The 23,942-nt window shown below is 41.2% G+C and overlaps 4 protein-coding genes across 5 annotated transcripts; 3 read left to right on the top strand and 1 right to left on the bottom strand.

The window, feature by feature from the left end:
• Nucleotides 1-949: 949 nt before the first annotated feature.
• Nucleotides 950-5,294, bottom strand: eif4ebp2 (eukaryotic translation initiation factor 4E binding protein 2). The gene is made up of 3 exons (XM_071918115.2): nucleotides 5,007-5,294; nucleotides 4,084-4,263; nucleotides 950-3,337 (listed from the first exon to the last, which is right to left on the bottom strand). The coding sequence occupies exons 1-3, from the start codon at nucleotides 5,137-5,139 to the stop codon at nucleotides 3,306-3,308; spliced, it is 345 nt and encodes a 114-aa protein (XP_071774216.1). The 5' UTR covers nucleotides 5,140-5,294; the 3' UTR covers nucleotides 950-3,305.
• Nucleotides 5,295-10,279: 4,985 nt separating this feature from the next.
• Nucleotides 10,280-14,191, top strand: ppa1b (inorganic pyrophosphatase 1b). The gene is made up of 11 exons (XM_071918094.2): nucleotides 10,280-10,408; nucleotides 11,065-11,129; nucleotides 11,597-11,650; nucleotides 11,887-12,006; nucleotides 12,182-12,268; nucleotides 12,453-12,579; nucleotides 12,704-12,831; nucleotides 13,242-13,327; nucleotides 13,476-13,551; nucleotides 13,657-13,696; nucleotides 13,853-14,191. Exons 1-11 carry the CDS (start codon nucleotides 10,348-10,350, stop codon nucleotides 13,882-13,884), a joined length of 876 nt encoding a protein of 291 aa, XP_071774195.1. The 5' UTR covers nucleotides 10,280-10,347; the 3' UTR covers nucleotides 13,885-14,191.
• Nucleotides 14,192-14,720: 529 nt separating this feature from the next.
• sar1ab (secretion associated, Ras related GTPase 1Ab) lies at nucleotides 14,721-18,703 on the top strand. Of its 2 annotated transcripts, none has more exons than XM_071918097.2 (7): nucleotides 14,721-14,780; nucleotides 16,108-16,178; nucleotides 16,413-16,532; nucleotides 16,651-16,716; nucleotides 16,847-16,950; nucleotides 17,055-17,186; nucleotides 17,348-18,703. In XM_071918097.2, exons 2-7 carry the CDS (start codon nucleotides 16,121-16,123, stop codon nucleotides 17,462-17,464), a joined length of 597 nt encoding a protein of 198 aa, XP_071774198.1. In that variant the 5' UTR covers nucleotides 14,721-14,780; nucleotides 16,108-16,120; the 3' UTR covers nucleotides 17,465-18,703. The 2 variants fall into 2 exon arrangements, with proteins under 2 accessions (XP_071774198.1, XP_071774197.1); XM_071918096.2 differs by lacking the exon at nucleotides 14,721-14,780 and adding an exon at nucleotides 14,783-14,892.
• A 398-nt stretch (nucleotides 18,704-19,101) lies between these two features.
• On the top strand, nucleotides 19,102-22,590 carry tysnd1 (trypsin like peroxisomal matrix peptidase 1). The gene is made up of 4 exons (XM_071918095.2): nucleotides 19,102-20,353; nucleotides 21,204-21,334; nucleotides 21,429-21,614; nucleotides 21,850-22,590. Exons 1-4 carry the CDS (start codon nucleotides 19,284-19,286, stop codon nucleotides 22,050-22,052), a joined length of 1,590 nt encoding a protein of 529 aa, XP_071774196.2. The 5' UTR covers nucleotides 19,102-19,283; the 3' UTR covers nucleotides 22,053-22,590.
• The last annotated feature ends 1,352 nt before the right edge of the window (nucleotides 22,591-23,942 follow it).

Below are 23,942 nucleotides of genomic sequence, written 5' to 3'. Positions count from 1 at the left end.
TTGAAACTGCACTCAAACTATTTTATGTTTTTGCTCACCTTGTTGTTTTTATTTCAATAAAAATATTCCACAAAAGCACCTGATTATGTATAGTGCAGTTTAAGTTCAATTAAATTAACTGAAAGTAATCAGCTACAAGAAAGGACATTTAGAAGCAATTAACTTTACTTCAACTTTCCGTCTTTTGCACTAAGATGAGTCATAACATTTGAGTGTCTTGGGGATGCCAAGCAGATCAAGATAATATTCTTCCAATCTAATAAAAATATATTTTACACCCAGGGTTCTTGATTTTTTCAGACATGGACCCATATGAGACATTCAGTCTCTCACCTCATTAAAACAAAGTGCTTCTCTTGCCATACAAGGCGTTCCTCAGCAATAGGCCCACGCCTCCTTTTGGTTTCCCAGGACATGGTAATGATAAACCAGGATGCACGCAGTAAAAAGCTCTTTGCTCTGTTCATTAAACATCATAACACGTTTACATGATGTTCTCTGAAGGAACATATTGCTCTACTCTTTCTGAAATAGGAGTTTGCCACCCCCTGCTGAGTCACCATCACCCCACTACTGCCATTGTTTATATAGGACATTATTGTATTGAGCAAGCTCTTGATATAAGGACTAACAGCTAGACATGATGTTTAAATGTATTTTGAATATTTTAGTGGTTTATATGACCTGTCTTTTTAGTTACGATGGGATCTGAAAGCTGCACAAAGATTACTTTCACATTTACATATACATACTCAGCAAGATACTCAAAAATCAAAAATGGGGATTTAATGTCTTCATGCAGAAAGCAGTTGCTTGTTTTTGTTTTACACAGCTCTTCAAACATTTTACAGATTCCTGTTACAGTCATTTCAATATAAGCATCATCAGAGTGGTGTAAGTAATACTAATTCTTGATAAACACACTTGGACATTGAAAACCAAAACAACATTCTATTTTCTTTGTTAAAGAACTTTATTGATCTTGCTGCAACAGTGTCCACTGGCATTGGCGTTTCATTGAAAATAAAGTTAATTAAAATCAGAACAGAAAGTTACAGTAAGTTTGTTTCAAATCTCTCTCATAATGTTAAGCCCTCAATGTCAAACCAAACTGACTTGAAAATTAATCTGCAATATGAATTTCAATGCCGTAATACAAATATATTTTTCTAGCCCCCCAAAAAAATGTGCAATGCAAAATCGGTGCAAGCAAAACCCTCAACATATTTAACACCAAACATGGCCAGAGTTAATTACGAAGCCAATAAAGGAAAGACAAATCTTTGATAGACATCATTTCTCCCATTCAGTCATTCCAATCATGCGGTAAAACAAACTCATAGTGAATGAACTGAAGAACAGGTATCTCAGTGTGATTTATTTGCCAAGTCCATAGCTGCTACTTGGACTGAGTACAATCAGCAGATAGAACTACGATTGTGGCAAGGAAAACTCAAAAAAGTGGTGCAGCTAACTGAGCATGTGGGACTCGTCCATATCGCCTTTCTCAACTTCACCATCCCAAAATAATGACATGTAAAGCCATCGCACTTCAGAGAGCCAAAACTTCACAGCTGCTTGAGGAAGGAAATATGTATAACAAAATGAACCATTAAAAAAAAATAAGTAATTATTTTTCTCAGCTGCTAAATACAATATTACCTGTTGAATGTTACAGTGAAAAAATAAACAAATATCTGTTGGAAAGTATAAATTGATGACAAGGAACCTAGTTTTAGTTACTGCATTGTATGTAAAGTAATGTAAGGCATGGGCAGATACACTTAGCACATGAAGAGAATAAGGTAATGTAAAGTGGATTAAGGACACTGGGGACAGACTTGTAGATTAAGGGATAGTATCTACCCAATGCAAACAACTTTTTCTGGTTCCTTAACACTTCTATCAAGTCAAAAGGATTGACAGGGTTTAGACCCAAACAAATCCTTAACTTGATAAGAAGAGTCTGTGTATAAGTGCAATGTGGCGGATGATTTCCAACTAGTCACCAATTCATGAAAACAGCCCTCTTAAATTCTGCTATCTCCTTATTTTTTAAAACTAAGAAAATGTATTCAAAAATAAAATGCATATAAAAGACCTGGATAATTTCAAGTTTTCAAAAAAATCACCTTATATTTCACCCAAAAGTTACTATTGGGATCTAACCATTTCCACATTGTTCTAAATGTTAACATGGTCTGAATTTTCTAAAACACCTGACAGAGGTCACCAAGTTTTACCTCCTTGCTTAGTTTTTTATCAGTCATCAACACAAAGCTCTTGCCAACACACCAAACCAGGTATCTCAAGGTAACCATCAAATCTAGAGAAAAAGTTTAGAAACTTTTCTTGGCAGTAGAGAAATGTGTGAATGAAATTGCTACAGCAAGGTCACAATAGTGATAAAATGGCTGGTTATATCTTAAAATTTAATTCTAAATGAAAGGCCATTTACATACCGTATGTATCATTTGCCTTACATAATAGTCTGAAATTATTAAATTATTCATTTGCTGATTTCAAAACAGTTAAAACACGGCCTAAAAGTCACAGGGTAACTCTTTTTTAAAAGTATTTTTCCACTGAAAATTGGAAACTGACATGGGCTCGTGTTGGCGATGGAAAATAGAATATTGGAATGGCATGAAATCTTCAGCTAATTTGAAAATAAAAACAACACAGCATCCCTTTACATACCTTCACTGGAAACTAAACAGACCAAAGAACTGATAATAGATTGTGGAGCTTTTCAAGTAGTTCCAAAAGCAGAAAATTCCATTTAAATAATAATAACGTGCTCAAGAGGGTCTTCAAAACCAAAGAGTGTGATGAAGATCAAACCTTTTGACTTTTGAGGCCAGTACTAAAAAGTATCGTTTTCCTCGGCCAATTGAACATAGCCTTGAGTGTTATCGGTTTTACAGTGTGCTCTGGTAAGGATCCTGACTGGACAGAATGATGATCACAGTAAGCTTTGAGATGAGCACTGCAATCTACGAATTGGAAAGTGTGCCCAGGCACAGAGAAATCAGGCCCTCTCCCTTGTTGTGTGGTTGATTTGTACGGCTACTGGTAACCATGGAATCTATTCAAATAAACCCTCCTACCTAGTTCCCAGAGTTGGCCACACCGTACTTTATGATATACTGTATCCCCATGGTTTACACACATCACATCCAGCAGCGAGACAGAGAGCTAAAGAAGATGGCCGCCATGAGGGCTCACAACATTGGTTTCTACAAGCCAAGCCACTGGCACGTGGATGCCAGGTTATTTGCTTCTGCTGGTGCGGTTCCAGTCTGTTAGATGTCCATTTCAAACTGGGCGTCATCACCTTGAACACAAAACAACAACATGGCGTCGAGACATGTCTGGAACAGGCTTGGCTGTTGCTGTATCGTAGCTGTTAGTAATTGGAATCTTTAAATTCAGATCAACAACAGAGGGTGTGTCTGTGAGCAGGGAAGGGCAACTGACTATACTGACTATACTGGGCGTGCGTCATAGAAACATGCATAGCTACATAAGCAGTATGGTGGGTTACTCCATCTTTGTCAGGGTTGAGGCCATTCATGAACTGAATTGAGAATGCATGGAAAATTCCAATTCAGTTCCTGGAATTGGAATTGGAATCAGAATGTCACTCAGCTCTAAGAGAACAGAATTGGAATTGAATTGGAATGTAAGGAAACAGAATTGAATTCCATTAAATTCCACTTCTAAGAGAGGTTGTTTTGACTTGCTAAACGTTATAAATCAAACATTATGAGTCAAATAAAAGACAGATAAAGAAATACAAATACATTCAATCATAATGTATGGATTATGATTGCATGTTATGCATCAAATACCACCTGAAAGGTACCTTTAACATTTTAAGATATTCAGTATTGATAACACTACATATAATCTCAGATATGTGGTAAGAAAAAACAAAAATAACATGGAATTTCATTGAATTAAACTTCCTGAAATTCCAATTCTGTTTCCTGCAGGTTTTTTCAAATTCAAATTCCAATTCCTCAGTTGAATTGGAATTGATTGATTGACCCCATCCCTGATCTGTACAGTTGTTCTTACCGGCTCCCGGCTTGCCATCGTGGTTGTTGATGTGGTTGTTGGCTTCATTCTTCCTGTTCTCGCTCAGAACATTTTGGCTGGTCACCCCAGGGATCACAGGCAGGTGGGCAGGGGGGGTCTGGGCAATAGGAGAATTACGCCTGTCCAACAGGAACTTACGGTCATAGATGATCCGGGTTCCTGTTAACAGCAGACAGATATCAGGTTTGTGTAGTGAGTAGGGAGACCAACCTTCACCCAGAGGATCCAGGTTCAAGTCATAGTGTCCGCAAGCAAATGTCACCTTATAAACATTTGAAATATGAAATATAAGAAGAATAGGCTAGGTAGTGTGACAATAATAACCTAAACAAAGATACGTTATACTATTCCTGTAGGGACTTACAGTGTGTGTGTCATACATCTTCTTCATAGTGACCTTTTTGTATTTTATGGCTTTATCACAATAATATTCCTATAGTGACTAATAGAAATATTACAGTTTTGCTGTGCTATGTGTACAGTATCATTGTAAAATTTACTGTAGGTCTTTTTTGTAAAGGCTTTATGCACTGTAATGAATCATGAATTACAATCTGTGGCTGTACTTACAACTGTTTGATATAAGCCTTATGAAGCTATTTGCCACATTTCTATTTGTCACGGGTGGCAAACATTTACATTCTATAAATATCATAATTTCTATAGGCTACAATGCATTTATCTGAATCACTGCGCTGTAAACCAACCAATCACGTGCCAGCCAGGGAAGGCAGGGGCGGGGCAAAGCATTGTTTTTGTTTTGATCGGTCTGACAGGCTGCCTGGCAGCCTAGGCCATACTGACAGCAACATAACAAGGTTTACAGCTAGCACAAACACGTTAAAAGCATTTATCCCATATCCTGTTCTAAAAATGATAAAGTAGACAGGAGATCCCCTCACCTCCCGGAGTGGTTGAGAATAAAGTGCCTCCAGGGGTTGTACAATAGTCATGAGGTAGCTGCGTTGTGTCGTTGATCAACACCGTCCTGGTCGGGATGGCCCTGCTCTCGCTAAGCTGACGACTGGTCGACATTTCAGCGCCGATTCGGTGACAAATCCAGCAGTTGCAGAAACTAGGTGTTTTTTTTCCCGACGGACGGTGGAACCCCGGGCCTTTCCCACTCTAATTTCGTCCCAAAAAGCTTTCTTGGCTCTCCTTTCGTCCTCCCAGCCGTCAGCACCGTCCCCTCCCTCAGCAAGGCAGGAAGCACAGCGAGCTGCGGGAGGATATGAAGTCAACGTGCGGAGGGGCAAATGGTGCCAGCTTACATTCGTCTGGTTAAATAACATTTTCCACGGGTTAAACTCGTTGAAAGTGCTGGGGAAACGTACACTAACTTATGTTTCACCTATCCTGTCACTGTAAAAAATACTAGCAAAAATGCGATTTTATTTTGCAAACAAATCGGCCAGGGTTGCAAAAATTATCACTAAACTGACAAAAAAATGGGGCAGAGTACTTGAATATGCACAAATCGATTTGCTTAGTTTTCAAGACTCATGCTGAGGTATAATAATTAATAAAAATGCTTAATGGTAATTGCAAATGCTTGGTTATAAGCCCCACTCTACCGGCAAATCGCTGTAGATAAATCAAGCGTGGTCTGATGCTGCCTTCAAGTGCTCCTCATAAACTCTTCGGAAGGCGGGAGAGGTAAAAACGATTCTTTGAGCGTTCAAGTGTTTTTTGTCTGAAATATTTTTTTTTAAATGGACCCTGTAACAAAACATTATTTTGGAGATCAAGCAGCACAGAGCTACTTTGTGCTGCAGCGGCAGAATGATGAGGAAAAAAATACTTTCTAACCAAACGTTGTTGTAGGCTTACATTACTTTCATTATCAAATCTTGGCACGGCTCCCGTGCTCTGCCATTAGACATCGCATCTCTGCATCCAGGGTATCATAAACGGGGTTCCCGTTCAATGGTTTTGTATATAAATAATGGCGGATCAAAGTAAAAAGGCCAAATGCACTACAAATAGCAATATTTTTTTTTGCTGTGATAAAGAAATTATATAATAAATATCATACCAGACATGCATTATAAAATAATGACAGTATTAAGATTCTTTTCATTTTCTGGGAGATGTGATCTATTGCTTATGTAGGTACATTTTTATATTTTTTAATTTATTCACTTCCACGCAGTTGATGGAATGTTGATGGCATTTTATTTTCTGCAAAATTTGAAAAGTTTGCTTAAAAGTGGCCTGACAGTTTGGTGTAAACATAGCTAGAAATTCTCCACTTTCCCAGTCCTATCTGCCACTTTGTAGTACAAGAACATACTAGAGAGTCAAAGGAGGATGGAAAGATTGATACAAGCTAACATGCCATATCAAACAGGAAAACAACTACCGTCAACATGGAGCAACATCCATGTGGAACATTTCTAACACTGGAGCATCCAAACCCTGGAGAATTGAAGCTGTTTTGGAGGCAAAGAGGAGCCCAGTTTGGTACAAAATGTGTGTGTACTTAATAAAGTAGCGAATAAACTGGCCACTGAATGTGCACAAAAACACCATCCACAAACACAGGGACTCACCAAATGATTTCTGCTACCTGCCTCTTTTTGCAACATGGGAGCCACAACATGAGCCACAGCAGCACACCGTGATGCTCAGGGGCATCGCCATACAGATGCAGAGTTTGCATTCAGTTCATTCACTTTACATGCATGTCTATTCAGTGTCTTTTGTTTCTGGGAGGACAAGTCTAACCTGTTGCAGGGACAGCACTGAATATTCCATGTATGGAAAATCAAATACAGAAATTCAAATCTGAGTGGGTGAACAGAATAGAGAGCTGAATGCAGGTTTGTGGTTGGACTCCTCACAGCTGTACAGGCAGGTGACATCAGACCCACTGGAACAAAAATAACACAGTAGCTCCACTTCCATTTTTGAGTTTGATCATTTAAGAGAGAGAGAAGGTCCTATTTTTAACAGCATTTAAATAGCAAAACCACACAACAACTATATATCCAACCCAGCTTTTATATTTTTTCTCTAACACTGTCTCTGTCCAGCTGTGTTACGCATAGTGTTGAGTGTTGACTGTAGTGGGAATTACAGTTCTCTATGGAAATAAAACAATACAGACATACATATCAGATAACAGCTGATATTTTTTACTGAGAAAAAATAAAAGGGAAAGGGGTTGGGGGAATTTGATGATGAGCGGGGGGGCTGAGGTTCTTTGAAGTATTTGACAAATTTATTGGAGTCCTTGTTGGATACGGCCTCCATCTTCTCCTTTTTCTTCTTCTCCTCAGGACATTGATGTCTCTTCCCAGCATGCAAGACTTCTTTCACGTTTTCTCCATATTCTGACTCATCTCCCCCTGCAGATCAGAAATCTTGCCCATCATGTTGCTCTCTCTCTTGGCCCATTTCTCATCTGCCTCTCTGCTGCAGAGTTTGACCTGCTGGAATTGCTGCTGGATCAGAACCAGGGCCTGCTGGGTCTCATGTTTGGCCCTGAGGAGACCGGTCCTCTCCTCCTGCCACTGGAGGAGGTGGCTCTCCAGCTGCTGCTCAGCTCAGCCTGGTTCAGGGAGGCCATGATCCTGTTTTTTTCTTGCCTGACATCAGACAGAATTGTCAACACGTTACACTCCATTTCCATCTTCAGTCTGACATTGCCTCCACTCTAACCAATTTCTGTGGGGGAGGGGGATTCGATTTTCCCTAACCAATCACTAGAGACCAACGTATCCGCCTGAATCTAACGTCATTTTAAGTCGACACTGATACGAAAAAAACATCTCCCCTTTGAATAAATGCCTTCAAAGCAGAGTGCTGTTCGAATTTCAAAGTAATTGGTACTTTTAATCGATTTAGAACAGCCTCGATAGCAGTGTCTACCTTGTCTACAGCGGTCGCCATTGTTGCTATTACTCCTCCTTGGTTCCGGCGCACAGCTTGACAACGCTTGACAACAGCGTTAGTCCTGCCCGTGGCGCTGATTGGCTAATCGTTAGTCCCCCCTGGCGCTCATTGGACCGATCATTTTTCAACCGAGAGAAACCGCTGTTTCATGTCACGATGCCAGACCAGAAGCAGTCAACTCGGTGGAGTGGGCGGATTCAAAGGTCTGGACCCAGGCAAGTTTTTTTCAGCATTTTGCTCCTTCTGCTGAAGGAGAAGGAGCACCTTCTGGGACTCCTCTTTCTCCTTAAGGAGAGTTTCCTCCAACTCCTTTGCTAGGTCTTCTCTCAGGTCTTTCGGTTGGCCTCCTCTTGACCCCAGAGAGTAGTTTGCAACTCCTCTGCTTTGAAGAGAGCCTCCTTCTCAGTATTCTCCTTCTCCAAAAGCTGCAGGCCCACGATGGTTGCCTGACTTGTCTGCAGCCTGGGTGCTCAGGGCCTCCTCTATCAGGAGCATTTCCTTCAGCTCCTCAATTTCATGATGAAGGGCCTCCTTCTCCACTTCACAGGCCTTGATCTTGACGGCCTGCTGCTCTAGATCGTTCTGGGCTCTCTGCAGCTGGAGCTGCAGCTCTGGAATGGATTTCTCCACAGCCTGGGCATCTTGGGTCTGCTGGCAGCGGGCTTTCTACTCCACTCCACAGATACTGAGCTTGATGACCTGCTGCTTTACCTTCACCTGGGCCCTCTGCAGCTGGAGATTGAGCTCTTGAGTGATTTTCTCTGCAGCCTGGGTCTGCTGGCAGAGGGCCTCCTTGAGCTGGGCTTTGAGGGCAGCAGCCTCCATCTCCATCTCATGTCTCTGGCAGCTCCATTTCTCCTCTTCCCTCTTCTCACCTTGTAGCTGAGCCAGGACCACAGTCAGCATCTTCACCGGGTTTCCAGGTAGGCTCTCTGCTCGGCTGCACTGTGGGTAAGCCTTACCTCGGCATCCTCCAGCTCACCTTTCACTCCAGGATGTTGAAAAAGGATTTTACCAGAGCATCCTCGTCGTCCCCGGTGCCACATCTGTTGTCCTCCAGTTCCAGATCGCCTCTGTAGTGGTTAGGAATATAATGAACAAAAGTGAACTATGTAGTATAGAGATAGAAAAGTGATTTATTTCTACACTTACTTTCTACCGCTGGTACTTATTTGAATAAATTTGAAAGACCCAATATGTCTGATGTGGTTTTAATGCTCACACCGCCATAGACACTAGTGTAGCAACGGTGGCACTGTGACACAGAAGTATACTTTGGCCTTTAACCACGTTTACACATATGAACACAATAATATCAATATCAAGGCTTCCTCCTACTTTGTGATACAGTGAAGGACAATTTTCGTAACCAGATTATTACAAACACAGGTGTAATTACATCGGCGGGAAATCTGGTGGCTACCTAAAATCAATTTATCTAGCTAACGCTACATCAAAAGCTACCGACCCCCTCGCTACGGATAAAGAGTGGAAAAATAGAGAAGAAGGGGTCCTATAGCCAAAAGTTCAGAGGATTGTTCCACAGGAAAACGGCTTTGCCACACGAATATGCGCGCGTTTCATTTGTAAAATTACCTTAGATGGTTAACACAGCTAGCAAATACGAAAACCAGCTATCTCCAAAAACAAAACAAAACCTACAACTCGGCCCCAATCTCATAAATATTGACTGCAAACAGTAAAAACACAACACGTCTTTCAAAATTACATTTTTGTTTTAAATCGAAATGCCTTTTGTTAACTCACCTGGCCGATCAAGTTCACACTGGCATCCCAGTCCTAAAGTGCCCAATCTCACCGGTGGCATTGGAGGCCGAAATGCAAGGACAAATAGTTCCTAATAATTCCTAATAAACGCAACTCGAGGAACGCGTGGAATAAAAGATTAACCCATTTTAGCCCCCATATTACCCATTTACATGATAGCATATAACGTTTAGAATATGTTTAGAAAAACTCTCTACAATGTTTATTCGGTTATACCATTATAAAACAACGTCTCCACAAAATCATCATTCCCCTAAGGTTGTCATATCGGCAAAGGTAGAAATAATATCAGGTTATGGCTCGACATCTACTGGCCTTGTTGGCCTTGACCATAGACTGGCCTTGAAGTTGACACAGGTTGAGCAAATGTTTGCTGGGCGGGTCGTACATGTACGTTCCAATTCATACCACAATATGTCCGACAGCCCTTGAAGGCATCATCCGCCAAGTGCGCAGGCGTGTTGTACTTTTTCTCTACTCCATACGTCACATCAGTTGACGCTTCCACCGCCAGCCACCATCACAGTACCGGACAGGAACACAAACCTGGAATTAAACATGAGCTACACAGTCGAAGAGAGGGGGAACCCCAACACGTTGAGCTATCGCTTGTTTTTCAGTAAGTAATAAATGGGAAAAAGTTTCGTCTTTGTTTGCTAGTCTGGGGAATCGGCAGAAAGGTCTGTGGGCCACCCGCAATCTCCCACGTGTCACTTCTTATTCATTGTTGCTGGTTTCATCTTATCACTAACTAATAACTAACGTTACAGGCATAGAAACCTTCTCACAGACGAAAATGTACACATAAACCTTCAAATTGTTTGAATGACATGAAACCTCACAGCTAACAGGTTTGGGCCATTGGAAATTGTCCCAACCGGCTCTGTCGGTTGAACGGCCTGATATGGCTGAATTCTTACGGTGTGCTATTAACTCTAGTTATCCTTAGTCTCCTGAAATTACGTGTTTATTGTAGAAGGAAGTGATTTGTGTTTCCCCAAATCCCCTCACGTCATCCAGCACAGACTCATAAACCCTTGGTGTTGGTGGGACAACGCCCTCATCGATGTCGCGTTATAAGACACACAACTGATACCAACATTGAGATCCAACACGCAAGCAGACTGTTGGTTATTAGTGGACAAAACACTGTTAAAACAGTCACTTAATACCGTACTGACACGTTGCCAAACACTTACACTTACCCCAAAAGACAGAAAAAGCAGCTTGTGTGTTTCCACCATAGTCACTGTGTTTGATCTGACTGTCTTGCAGAAAATGCTGATGGGAAGTACATTTCACCATTCCATGACATACCAATGTATGCTGATGAGGGTCAGGTAAAGTCTCCTCTGTCACCTTTATCCCTACATAGTACACCCATTAGATTTTTCATAGGCAAATGTCCATTACAGATAATGAAACTATTTTATGTAATGTTTGTTCCTGTCAGGAATAGCAAGGTCATAGTCTGTTTGCCAAGGCAATGGCCTTTACTCATTACTTTCCCAGTGCCATGCTAATATCCCATGTGATTGCACTGGATTATCTAGTATCTTATCTTTATGCAACAATTATTTGGGTAATATCTTCTCTCACACAAACCCAACCAAAGTAATAAATAAGTAGTAAAGCAACATGTAGCACATTGACTTAACATGATAAGAATCAAGTTTCTCATGTTTCATGTCTGATTTGGGTCAGCTGGATTGGAGTGGCAGGCAGTTGTGTAATATTATGGTATAGAAATTTTACAATTCTAGTTGTTGATTTGACGAGTATCAAGACAGATTCTCCTCTCTTACAGAACATCTTCCACGTGGTAGTTGAAGTACCAAGATGGACAAATGCCAAGATGGAGGTAAGAGTCTGAAATGATCTTCCACCACCACCTTTTCATTATTTGAATCATTCTAAAATTTGACGCTGTCATCCCTAATTATTTTATTGCAATGTAGCCTAACATGAGGCTCCTTCATTGTTAATAAGGCTTTGTGAATGCCTACCAGCACTTAAATTCATTCAGGTCACTTATAGTGTTATTTAGCAGTAATCAGAAGTGGTCAAAGGAGTAACTACAGTGCAATTTATTTTCAGATAGCTACAACGGCCTCCTTGAACCCAATAAAGCAAGATGTGAAGAAGGGCAAGTTGCGTTACGTCGCCAATGTTTTCCCACACAAGGGCTACATATGGAACTATGGAGCAATACCTCAGGTTAGTTTCTTTGTTTGTTTGTTTTTCTTAAGATACTGTTACATCTTCCTGGTGGAAAATTGTTATGGTTGTCATTAGTCACATGATATTTTAAGCCTTGGAAATGTACAAGGCTACACCTTTACCTGTGTCACTTAACTCTGCTGACATGTCTGTGTTTTTTGGGTCTTGCTAGACCTGGGAAGATCCAGCGCACAAAGATGGAGACACTGACTGCTGTGGTGACAACGACCCCATTGATGTTTGTGAAATTGGCAGCAAGGTACAACACCAGCTCATGATTTCATGTCTCTTATAGCCTTGTGTTTGGCATATTATATTGAGTGTAGAGTGTTTGTTTGTTACCAAGCATAATACCAAGGAAAATATAATGATACTGATGCCTGCCCAACAAACAGTGTTCCTATGGGCCACAGATGTACAATGATATGAATTTGCCTCTGTAGGTGTGCTCCCGTGGGGAGGTAATCAAAGTGAAGGTACTTGGGGTTTTGGCCATGATCGATGAGGGGGAGACTGATTGGAAAGTGATTGCAATCAATGTAGAGGACCCTGAAGCCAGCGACTTGAACAGTAAGCATGAGCCTCATTTACTTAGGACACCAATTTACTACTGATACTTTTTCTGAATCTGAATTTCTAAACTGTCTTGCATCAATCATACTCTGAACTGGCTCTGCTGTCCCTTTGTGTTTAGACATTAGTGATGTGCGGCGCCTGAAGCCCGGCTATCTGGAGGCCACAGTTGACTGGTTCCGGAGGTACAAAGTGCCAGATGGGAAACCAGAGAACCGCTTTGCCTTCAATGAAGAGTTCAAAGACAAGGTCTGCACCTAGCACACCTCGGCCTTACCTAGTCATTGTTTTTACAGTGGCGATTGGTTTAGATTGGTTTGACCTTTAGCAGTCTTCTGCTTTACCAAAGTTGCCTTGCCTTCGTTCACAAAGCTGGCATGGGCTGCTGTTTAAAAGTCAGCTTTCTTAGTTTGACCAGATGAATTGCAGTTCATGCACTTGCCTTTCTTGTGCAAGACACTGTTGCTTAATAGACAGATTAGCAACATTATGGTAGCAACATTTACAGTTGCCCGGAAATTTCTGAAAACTTTCTGAAGATCAACTGAACTTGAGTTAAAGAAAAGAATTGTGTTCAGATTTTGGCCTTAACGTAATAGTTCATTGTGGAAAAACTCACATTCATTTCAATTAAACAGTTTCTGTTCCCTCTGTTTCAGGACTTTGCCATTGAAACAATCAAGAGCACTCACAACTTCTGGAAAGCCCTCATTTCCCAACAGAGCAAAGCAGGGGAGCTGAACTGGTGAGCAGAGCATTTAGGACTCATATATTTTTCTCACTGCTTTGACTGCAGCTTAAATATACAGTTGCTCTCTCAGTACATTGACACCACTGCAGTTATGGTTTGTTAACATGACCTTTTCCTTTTCCATTTTAATCGCACAATCCAGCAAAAACACGTGCGTTTCGGCTGGAGACAGTCCTTATTGCTGCTCAGCGGATGAGGCTAAAGCTGTTGTCGGTGAAGTCAGTACCATTTTGTTCATCTCTTGTTTAAAATTCATACATTAGACATCATCCCTCCTTATGCATTAATTCAAAACTGATGGATATCTTTGTCTCCATTTTTAGACATGTCCTTGTGGAACAGAAGAACCCATTCCCTCATCAGGTAGCAATTCCCTGTCAATAATGCACAGATAATTTGTTTTGTCGGATTTGTTACTGTATAATATATTCAGGATCCCGGTGAGGGCCTGTTGATTTCATTTTTGCTGAATGTTATTAATCTTGTGTGAGAGTGACACTTATGCTTTTCTATTTACAGTAGATAAATGGTTCTACTACGAGAGAAAGTAACCCAAGAGCTGGTTGGAACGGACCGGAGTGAGTGCCTCGTCTTTCGAAGGCAAAATGGAAGATCATACACTTGAAATCAACATGGATGGGATTGGGCTTGGCTATTTTCCTGCAGATGGGATTGGGGGGGGGGATACTGGGTAGATACTGTAGAGGGGGAAAAAGTAGAAAAGTACTGATGTCTTGGCCAATGAATTTTCACATATTTAACAAAGATCTCTTTGGAGATGTGCTGTCAAACAGAGTAGGTACTTGTGCCCTGTATAAGACTCTGAACTGCTTTAATAAAGCTTTTCCGTTTAAATTATTATCGAGGTGTGGATTTTGTTTTTTAAGTATTGGAAAATAAAATGATTGCATGGCATTCTTCTCTTACAGAATTTGTTCTTAGGAGCAGAGCATAACATTCATTTACTTTCTTTACTTTATTGTTTGGGGGTTTAATGAGTAGAGTTAATAGTGTGTGAGGTGGGTATGTGATTTGATTTCATGATGCATTTACTGCCCTCTGGTGTTCACTGAGCTGTACCTCCCCTATTATGTGATACTACTGCCACCTGGTGTTCACTCAACTGTCCATTCACTGTTACATATTAAATATCCTCCCCCAGCTGTAGTGTTGTATCTTCAGCTGTATACTGTTTCTTTCAGATGAGATGTTCTTTGTGATTGTGTGTTGTGTCATAGCAACTGGTTTCCTTGGCTAAAATGTATTATGGATGTATGTCTCGAAGGTGTAACATTCAGTAAGTGACCCGTCCCCCCCCCCAAAGCCCCACAATCGCAATTCAGTGACGTAGTTCCGGTGAACTGTCAAAATTTGTACCTGTCAATCGACGGGGAAAGCTTGGACCAAAAAGCAGCGGAGCGGGAGGTCAGAAAGTAGGCAGACCAAGGTAAAAAAAACAACACAAAACTATAATCGTAATAGGTTACCTTGTTCGATATTTTTTCCACATCAGCACCCAACTCTTGGCGGCTGCTGGCTGGAAAACTGTCCTTGCGTGAGTAAGTAAAGTTGACGGTGTAGTTTGTTATTCTGGACCAGTCGCGCGCACTCAAGGCTGTTTACCAAATCTGTTGTTTGTTTAGTATAAGACCACTGACCTGATTACCGCTACGTATCAGTTGGTATTGTGGCAACCCTAACTAATATTACTGTAATACTCGTGTCTGTGGCTCAATGTTGAGTCAACAATGACCTTATCGTATTTTATGTTTTTTATTTCTTTTTTTGATCCTATATTTCTATTGGGACTTATAGTTTTGCTGTGGTGTTCCTATATAATCCTTATTAAATTTATTGTATGATTACCAGGGTTATTTTTGGTGAGGGAGCTCTGTCAGCTATGTTACAGGCTAAATATGAATTGAACGTCACATTGTTGTAGTTTTGGGTTTTGGTGTTTACAGTTGACCAAACTGAAACATTTGTATCATTAGAAAAGAACCGACAATTGGGTAATTTCTAGAGGCAGTAGTCATTGAAGTCCTCGCTATTCACTGCAATAAGCACATCAAGTTCCACTGAGAGTGACAGGTGTGTGTGTGTGTGTGTGTGTGTGTGTGTGTGAGAGAGAGAGAGGGGTGTATGGGGGGGGGGGGGGGTGACTGGTAAGATCAAGTGTCATTGCCACAACTTGTCATAAAAATAGTCTGAGGAAGATCACTGTGCCTGCAGACTGTATAGGAGTGAGGCGGCTCTCTGAACACACCACACTACATCTAAAGCCGGTCTGTAGCTCAGCTTCTCTCCTTCCAGCTCTGCTCCAGTCTTCATACTCGGTGGCTTGTGTGATTACACAGAGCTTACACATACCAGCAAAGTAATCCAGGGTCAGGGAAAAAAATGAACAATGAGCTTCAGTGCTAGATTTTATAATGCAATAGTGTTTGCAATAGGATTTATACAGTATGTTAAATGCTTTATACTTACACTGAATATTTTAACATTAGCCCCTACCCCTTGGTGAAGGTTTTTTGCATGAATGAAGATAACTGCATTCTCCATGACAGCAGCTGGAACATTAACTAATCGCTGAGTAATAGCTTACTAAATAAGTCTGTTGACTTTATTGTGTTATCCTGGTCGAATTAAGCTGAGATGCATTTTGTTTATTGTGTCTATCTTGCTTTTTATTGTCGAATAAACGAAACTGCTTTTCTTTATGCTTTTCTAATGATGCATAACAAATGATCACAGGTATAACATCTGTATTGCAGGCAGTCAAGAGACATGTCTTTTATATTTGACTGGATCTACCGGGGGTTCAGCAGTGTCTTGCACCTATTAGGTAGAGTATTGTACTAAAATATCAACAATATTGTCCACGTAATATCACCAAAATGTTGTATGACATGTAATATTATAGTGATCCAAAATAAATTGTCATTCATCATACAGAAAATTCATTCCCAAACACTCTAAACCTTTCAAATCCATGAAATGTGCCGCTCTCTGCTGATGGAAGAACATTGTACTGTTTGATATTAAATGCAAATTGGTGTGTTTTTGTTCCTGCCCTCAGGGTTGTACAAGAAGACTGGCAAGCTGGTGTTTCTTGGACTAGACAATGCTGGAAAAACAACATTGTTGCACATGCTCAGAGATGACCGGCTAGGACAGCATGTGCCCACGCTACATCCAAGTACAAATGCTTTGATATGTTTTCAGTTTAGCAATCAGCCCTCGTTAGCAGGGCTGTACATGTTTCTTTGCTTCAGTACTTATCTGAAGTCCATTAAATGCTTCCCCTCTGTCCTCAGCATCCGAGGAGTTGACTATCGCTGGAATGACCTTTACAACGTTTGATCTGGGCGGTCATGCACAAGGTAGGGATTATGAAAGCGTTATTGAGCCTTTTTTGTGCATCTTAGACATTTAAAGGGCGGTTAAGGCTTTCAAGTGGCAGCTACCAGTTGTGGGTCGTAGATAAATACTGATGTTGTCTGACTCTCGCAGCACGAAGGATCTGGAAGAACTACCTCCCAGCCATAAATGGTATAGTCTACCTGGTGGATTGTGCTGATCATGAGCGACTAGCAGAGGCTAAAGTAGAATTGGATGTAAGTTATATTGATGCCGCTTCTGTTCTATATCAACACACAGCAGCTATCGTTGGTAGGACAAGAGCATTTGGCCTACATGTTATGTAATTTCCCATCTCTAGGCCCTGTTAACAGATGAAACCATCTCCAATGTCCCGGTTCTCATCCTGGGGAACAAGATAGATCGTCCAGAAGCCATCAGTGAGGACGCACTCCGAGGGATGTTTGGTCTTTTCGGCCACACAACTGGAAAGGTAATGAACACATGTAGGTTAACAAGATCTAGGGCTCCACACAGATAGAGATGTTCTGGGATTGAATAATGTTACAGTAGTAAGATGCAGCATAGTGATTGTACACCAAAGATGTTGTCAGTTAAAATCCATCCTTTTTAACTGTGTGTTTTTCTCTTCAGGGCAAGGTGTCACTTAAGGAGCTGAATTTGAGGCCAATGGAGGTTTTCATGTGCAGTGTGCTGAAGAGACAAGGATATGGTGACGGTTTCCGCTGGCTCTCCCAATATATTGACTGATCCAGTTTATTTTTTTGTCCTATTTACCTGATTTACCGTTTTGTCTATGCACACAAGGACAGGTCCCACACAAAACTACCTGCAGGAGAGATATTTTAATAATTATACTATATTTATTCAGGATTGTGACATTGTGCCAATGAGAAATATATTTCAAATAATGTTTTTGTATGAATATACGCTGTTTTTTCCCCTCATTCTTTCAAAGAAATCTGTAAGTCATATCAGTCTTGCCACAGTAGGCTAGTTATGAATCATCAGTCTGTACTATTCAACTGAGTGTAGTGAATAAGAGTTATTCTTCATGCTATGGTTATCCACCTTTACTTGAAACTTGTAGGGAATTTGTCTCCAGTTATAACGGAGCAGCAGCCTCCTGCATATAGAACATGTCATCGCTGTGAACCGGTTTCTGACCCAGGTTTATTTTTAGCTGTTGGTGTTGGCTTACAGTGAAGGACGATTTGGTTAACATTTTGTGCTCAGAGTTGCTCTTGCTTGATTGAGAAAAAAACAAAACAAAACACAACTTTGTTAGAACAGGTGAAACATAATTTCCTTAGATTTATTCTATTTCCTTCTCAGCGGTGGTAATCCTGAAGTGCCATCAATTCTTTTGAAGGATGGAGTTGTTTCTCTAGAAAGTGTTCCACTGATTGGGTGCCGTATGATTAATTGTTGATCACAGACATATTATCAATAGAGTAGCCTACCTCCCAGGGTACTAACAGTTTTGTTGATTTTTTTTAATCAATGAAGAGTTTACCACTACAAGCCAATTATATGAATGTGACCACAAGTGCATTAACTGATGTTTTGATGTGAGCTTTAATTGTTTGTGCATAATGCTTTAGAACAGTGTTAAATAATTGCAGGATATTATAATTGCATCAGCACAGCCAGGTGATGTAAGCCAATCACATTTGTCTACAATGGGAATGCCCAACTACCTGTTTTTATCCATGGTGAATCACTGTGAAATGACTTGAGTACTTTGTGACTATTAGCTGCCCACAGCATGCAGTAATGATATGAGAGTACTTGGGTGGTACTTAAAAATAGGGCAAAGGTGTGCATGAATTGACCTATTTGTGCAATGTTATCCATTATTTTGTAAATAATATATGTTATTTATATTATGTAATACAAACTTGGCTTGCCTCATGTTACAGCTAGCTAATCGACTTTGAAGTGATGTATCTGTTACACGGGGTAGGTCATATTGATATTGGAAAAAATGTGTGGAAAAAAAAAGTTTGAGCATAATAAATATTTTTGACAATCCTCTAAATCTGGTCTGAATCGTTGTTTTCAGTTTAAACAAATGTTCATCAAATGAAAATGCATTTCTTTTTTTAACTTCCATGCATTTTGTATTTAATTTCTTACACATAATGTGTTACACACACATGGTTAATAAACTATGGTACCTCAACGCCCATCGGGGATACCCCAGGTAACAAAACGAACAAGCATTATGGTCCCACCTACTTACTTGCCATTGGCTCAGAACTGCTCGACAGGACACCTGACCAATCACCTTAATCGTTGGTGTTTCGTCTTTTCCCTTGGGCCAATGAAACACAACCAGGAAGTTGAAATCAACATGTTAGAATATTAACGAAATTTAAGGACTATAATCAACAACAACGTTAATACACGATATTAATATAGGACATTACTCAGTATGGTGTTTTGTTTTCCTCGTCTCACCACAGGGGTCCAGCTGTTTCTAATTTGCTAGTTTTGCAAATCTTCAAGTGTCGTCAAGTTGCTCGACACGCTCACTGGCGCAAAGTTCATCGATGTTAGTAACGGAATGGAGTTAATCGAGAAGTCCTGCTGTGTTGTCACGGTGTCCGAGACCTTTTCTGCCAAAAGACCCGTCAGCTGCAGCGGAGTCATCCTCAATTCCCAAACCGGAACGGTGATTTGCAACGGTCTCCCATTCTCCCGTTTTATTAAGGATAACGAATCTCTCTCCGCAGATCCCAGGTTCCTGTTACCGCACAGTTTCAGCGAAAAACTTAACATTCGCCTAAGTTTTTCTGCACAGCGAGGTCTGGACACCAACCAGTGCGCATATGAAGCATACACAGTCTCCAAAACCAACACGACCCGCCAACATGAAGCCACAGCCGAGCTGCTGATGCTGGTCAACTGCCTGGAGTTCAAGAAGGCGTTCCGGGCAATTTTCCAAGAGGCTGACAAATGGCGTTTCCATGGCGACGAAGAGGATGAAGAAGTGACCAGAGACTCCCAGTTCCTCAGCTGGTTTGCTTTACTCAAGGCAGGTGCTGCAGACGGTGTCCCAAATTCAGGAGCCGTACCCTGGCAGGACAGCTCTCCGCTCCAGAAAGGATGCCCGGTCATTGCGTGTGGCTCTCCCTTCGGTTCTCTCTGCCCAGATCTATTCATCAGCACCCTCAGCAAGGGGATCATCAGTAACCTAGCCGGAGAGGACAACGCTGTCATTCTCACAGATGCCCGCTGCCTGCCTGGCACAGAGGGTGGGGGGCTGTTTCTGCCAAAAGGCAACCGGGCGTACCTCGTTGGCCTGATTGTGTCTTCGCTTTGCTGGAAGGCAAACGAGTGGATAGGCCTCACCCTGGTCTGCTCCCTCCAGCTGATCTTCAGGAACATCATCTGCTGCGTGAACGTTCAAGACCCACACAGAGAGATTCACCTCCATCAGGGAGAAGAAGCAGGCCTCCACCTATCCAACACGGCTCATGTGTCAGAAGCTGTTAAACACCCCACCGTGTGCCTGGTAGACAGCGGACAGTTCTGGGGCTCGGGGGTTGTTGTCGCTCCTCAGCTGGCTCTGACCTGCCGGCATGTTGTCAACGGAAAGTCGTCTGTCACTCTGAGGTTCTGTCACAGAGATAGGTAATGACACATCCACTGTGTAAACTATTACAAATCTGATTTAACTGTAAAGTCCGGATCATTGAACATACACACAGAAGGACTCAAGAGCTGTTTAACCAGTTTATTACAGACGGTTGATAACACAGATGATTTGGATGGTGTGGATCTTTTTTTCTGTACAACAAAGAAAAAACACAGAAATACTGGGGTGCCACAACAATATAGTAAATTAACAAGCAAATGCTACTGTCATGCATACCACAGCTAAATTTGCCACTAAATTAAACTTACATAAACTTACATCTAAATAGACATAGGTCAGGTCTGCAGGTATTTCTCTTACAGCAGGATCCTGAACACATAAGACTTGGGTAAGTGTCAATATAAACCAAATGTCACAATTCTTGGATCCAAACCAATATGTTTCATTCCATAAATCATCACTTACTGGTGAACTCAAGGTGGGTAACATGACAAGAGAGAACAAAGCACTGAACAAACAAATCAAGTGAGTTATATAACTTCTTGTTGGCACTGTCCCACCTCCCCACGGCACTGATTGGAAGAACTGTCAGTTTAGTGTCTAAGGCTTGAATGGATTAAATTTGGGATTTTTTTAACACATTGTCTTCATCCCATCCAATGTCACCTGACAAGCCAAAGAGGCTTAGTTAAACAGGGCAGTTCCCCATCCTGCTCTACACAGTCAGTGATTTGAATAAAATTTGCTCTTCACGCTTGTCAGACAGCAAAGTTAGCTGCATTACTCATGTTCCTTTAGATCGTTAGAGAGCAATCCCACTGTGAATTGATTTGGCTCGAACAATACAGAGCCTGTCAGTTGTAACTAGTGAATTCTGATTCACAGGTTCCAGGAGACTGTGGGCGACGTGCTGTTTTCCACGAAGGCATCTTCACCCTATGATCTGGCTTTGGTGCAGCTGAGAGACTCCGCCCCCGAGGTTGTGTTCCCACGGCTTGCCAAGTCTTTTCAGCCAGGTAGCAACTTGCTTCATGTGTACACATATTTCTACACGCACAAACACAAAAGCTATTACAAGCTTGATATTGAACCTTTTCTCTCTGCCTTCAGGCGAGGATGTAGTGGTGGTGGGTTATGGCGGGTTGGGTCGGAGCTGTGGCCCTTCCCTGACCTGCGGCGTCCTCTCCAAAGCCATCAGCTTGAATTACCAGCCTGTCATGCTTCAGACCACCTGCGCAGTACAGGCGGGGGCCAGCGGGGGTGCTGTGGTGCACACACACTCAGGAGAGCTGCTGGGTAAGGCTGTAGCCTGCAATTTGTCACAGTGTACACTCAGTGCAACTAGAGCATGATGTACCCTTTTTGAGCAGTGGGGGGCACATTTTGACCATGGAAAAGATTAATGTAACAATGCACCACATGGATGAGCCTGGATGTGTATGGAAAAGACATCTACACACATCAGATGGCTCTTTCTGCACTGCTGTAGTTGAAATGTTAACAGAGCGTAAGAGTATTTGCTTTGTTCCAGGTATTGTATCCAGCAACACAAGAGACTTTGCCACCAAAGTGACCTACCCGCACCTCAACTTCAGCATCCCAGTGACTGTATTCCAGCCATTGTTGCGGCGCTTTAACCAGACAAGGGATGTTGAGGTGTTCAGGGCTTTGGACACCACAGAAGAAGGAGTCAGAAGGGTGTGGAGGCTACAAGGTGCTCAAAGCAAACTATAACTGAGAGCACATACAGCTCTAGATATGTTATAGAGCTAACAGGCACAGACTCAGATCCCCAACTCTGGACTCACTCACTGCTACACATGTACCAACACCTACATAGACAGGTAGTGTTATTGGGCTTAATATTAGATTACTCATCAGTGTTATAATAAGATGGATATCACAAAAAGGACTTTGTTTTTCTGGCAGAAAGGAGGATGAACAACTAGTAATAGTATGTGAGGGATTAACTAATGCAACTCAAATATTTAATGTGCCTTGGTCATTAATTCATAATGTTAATACTGTAATTCATTTTACAGCTAAATTATTCCATAATAAGATGTCAGTGAAACAGTAACTTCCAATTATACAATAGTCTTTATGAATTAACACTACTGAAATGCTCACTCAGAATCATGCAGTGAATAGTGTGAACTCTTGACAAGACCACTTAATTTTAACAGCTAGGTTAAAATGAATATAAGCTACTTGAAAACTTGTTCTCATGGTTGTTTTTATTGTACTGTAATCTAACGTGATTAAATAGATTGGTGTTTTCTGATTAAATTGTAAACTCGATGTATGCCAGGTACATTTCTCTACACAATCCTCACAAACGCATGCTCAGTATCAGAACTAGCAGACCCAAGGAACACAAACAAAAGCATAAATGACCCATATTTCTCCTGTGTAAACTCATAAGGCATCAGATGAACTGACGGTAGAGGTTGCGACACAAAAAAAAAAACCGCATTAGGCATCACACCTAGCGTCTCTGATTTCATGTCAGGATCCTCTAAGCCATATTTATATTATAGTATCAGGCAAAGACTGTACACTTAAATTCCCTTGAAGCGTGTGATAGGATTTACACCTGGTAATATTACATATGGATGTTTCTACCAAGCAGCAAGAATATATTCAGTATAATAAGCTGACAGGTTGCTGAGAATGATTGGTCCCTTTGGGTAGCTAGAGGAGACGCTGTCAGGATCAGGTTTTCAGACATCTGTTATTCCCTCTCACCGCTCGGCAGAGTGGCTCGCTGTAAACCTGGCAGGAAGACCCACTCACTGGTAACACATTTAAGGCTTCACCCAATGGGATATTACTGGTACTGAATTCCATTATCACAGAAACGTGAAACTGAGAAACGACATTTCAGAGGATTGGTTACTGTCAGTTTGAGGGTGTACAATGCTAAGACGAGCTTTAGGGGCCCGCGATGCTAAGGGATGTGCATACATGATAACATAATGCTCCTCTATTCCACTATTCCCACGTTGAATAGTTTACAGTGGAGAGGCTTCAGCAACGCCCCGAGGAGGCTGAGGAGAGAGAGTTTTCTAAAGGCATTGTGTTGTTAGAAGTGCTGATGTGCAAACTTAAGTCTGGATCTAGTTTCTGCTGGCCTCCCGTAGCTGTAGGCTACAGCCACTGCAGAATGAAATAAGGCAAAACTAGAAGTGAGCTGACAACAATAAGATCTGCTCCTCAGCAGATAAGTTACAGAGAGTAGGTTTCTGCCTTTGCATGGTACCTTATAAGAATTGAAGCGCTTATATTAAACTGGGAAAACCAGAAAAGATTGGTCTTTTACGTTGTAAAAATGCTGATGTTAACAAGTAATATATATATGTATTCAGTCATAAAATCTTAATTTTCATGAAGCAAGAAAAAATATATTGAGTTTAACTTGTTTGAAGAATTTCTTGAAATGAGGCGAATCAGTCCAAGATTATCAAAATGCTGTCACCTGTTCCAAATATTTTTGAAACAAGTTGACTTGCATTGGAAGCAAGTTGAATAGCAAGATTATTCCACTTGTCAGAACAATTTTAAGATTTTATTACTCAGTACTAAATGAAATGACTTGCTAAGAGGGACTTTTTTGAAGTGTAA

This window comes from Centroberyx gerrardi, chromosome 15, assembly GCF_048128805.1.
Source record: "Centroberyx gerrardi isolate f3 chromosome 15, fCenGer3.hap1.cur.20231027, whole genome shotgun sequence".
Lineage (NCBI taxonomy): Eukaryota > Metazoa > Chordata > Actinopteri > Beryciformes > Berycidae > Centroberyx > Centroberyx gerrardi.
Note: the sequence above shows the minus strand (reverse complement) of the source record. Positions and strands in the feature narration are given on the sequence as shown.

What these genes read in the sequence shown, in the direction of transcription:
- eif4ebp2 (XM_071918115.2), bottom strand. Translation starts at nt 5,139, where the DNA reads ATGTCGACCAGTCGTCAGCTTAGCGAGAGCAGGGCCATCCCGACCAGG. An exon ending in ATTCTCAACCACTCCGGGAG is followed by an intron (nt 4,264 to 5,006) that starts GTGAGGGGATCT and finishes TGCTGTTAACAG; the next exon opens with GAACCCGGATCATCTATGAC. An exon ending in CGATGGCAAGCCGGGAGCCG is followed by an intron (nt 3,338 to 4,083) that starts GTAAGAACAACT and finishes TTTGTGTTCAAG; the next exon opens with GTGATGACGCCCAGTTTGAA.
- sar1ab (XM_071918097.2), top strand. Translation starts at nt 16,121, where the DNA reads ATGTCTTTTATATTTGACTGGATCTACCGGGGGTTCAGCAGTGTCTTG. An exon ending in TCTGGGCGGTCATGCACAAG is followed by an intron (nt 16,717 to 16,846) that starts GTAGGGATTATG and finishes TGACTCTCGCAG; the next exon opens with CACGAAGGATCTGGAAGAAC. An exon ending in TCGGCCACACAACTGGAAAG is followed by an intron (nt 17,187 to 17,347) that starts GTAATGAACACA and finishes TTTTCTCTTCAG; the next exon opens with GGCAAGGTGTCACTTAAGGA.
- ppa1b (XM_071918094.2), top strand. Translation starts at nt 10,348, where the DNA reads ATGAGCTACACAGTCGAAGAGAGGGGGAACCCCAACACGTTGAGCTAT. An exon ending in TGAAGCCAGCGACTTGAACA is followed by an intron (nt 12,580 to 12,703) that starts GTAAGCATGAGC and finishes CTTTGTGTTTAG; the next exon opens with ACATTAGTGATGTGCGGCGC. An exon ending in ATGAAGAGTTCAAAGACAAG is followed by an intron (nt 12,832 to 13,241) that starts GTCTGCACCTAG and finishes CCTCTGTTTCAG; the next exon opens with GACTTTGCCATTGAAACAAT.
- tysnd1 (XM_071918095.2), top strand. Translation starts at nt 19,284, where the DNA reads ATGGAGTTAATCGAGAAGTCCTGCTGTGTTGTCACGGTGTCCGAGACC. An exon ending in AGGTTCTGTCACAGAGATAG is followed by an intron (nt 20,354 to 21,203) that starts GTAATGACACAT and finishes TCTGATTCACAG; the next exon opens with GTTCCAGGAGACTGTGGGCG. An exon ending in TGCCAAGTCTTTTCAGCCAG is followed by an intron (nt 21,335 to 21,428) that starts GTAGCAACTTGC and finishes CTCTGCCTTCAG; the next exon opens with GCGAGGATGTAGTGGTGGTG.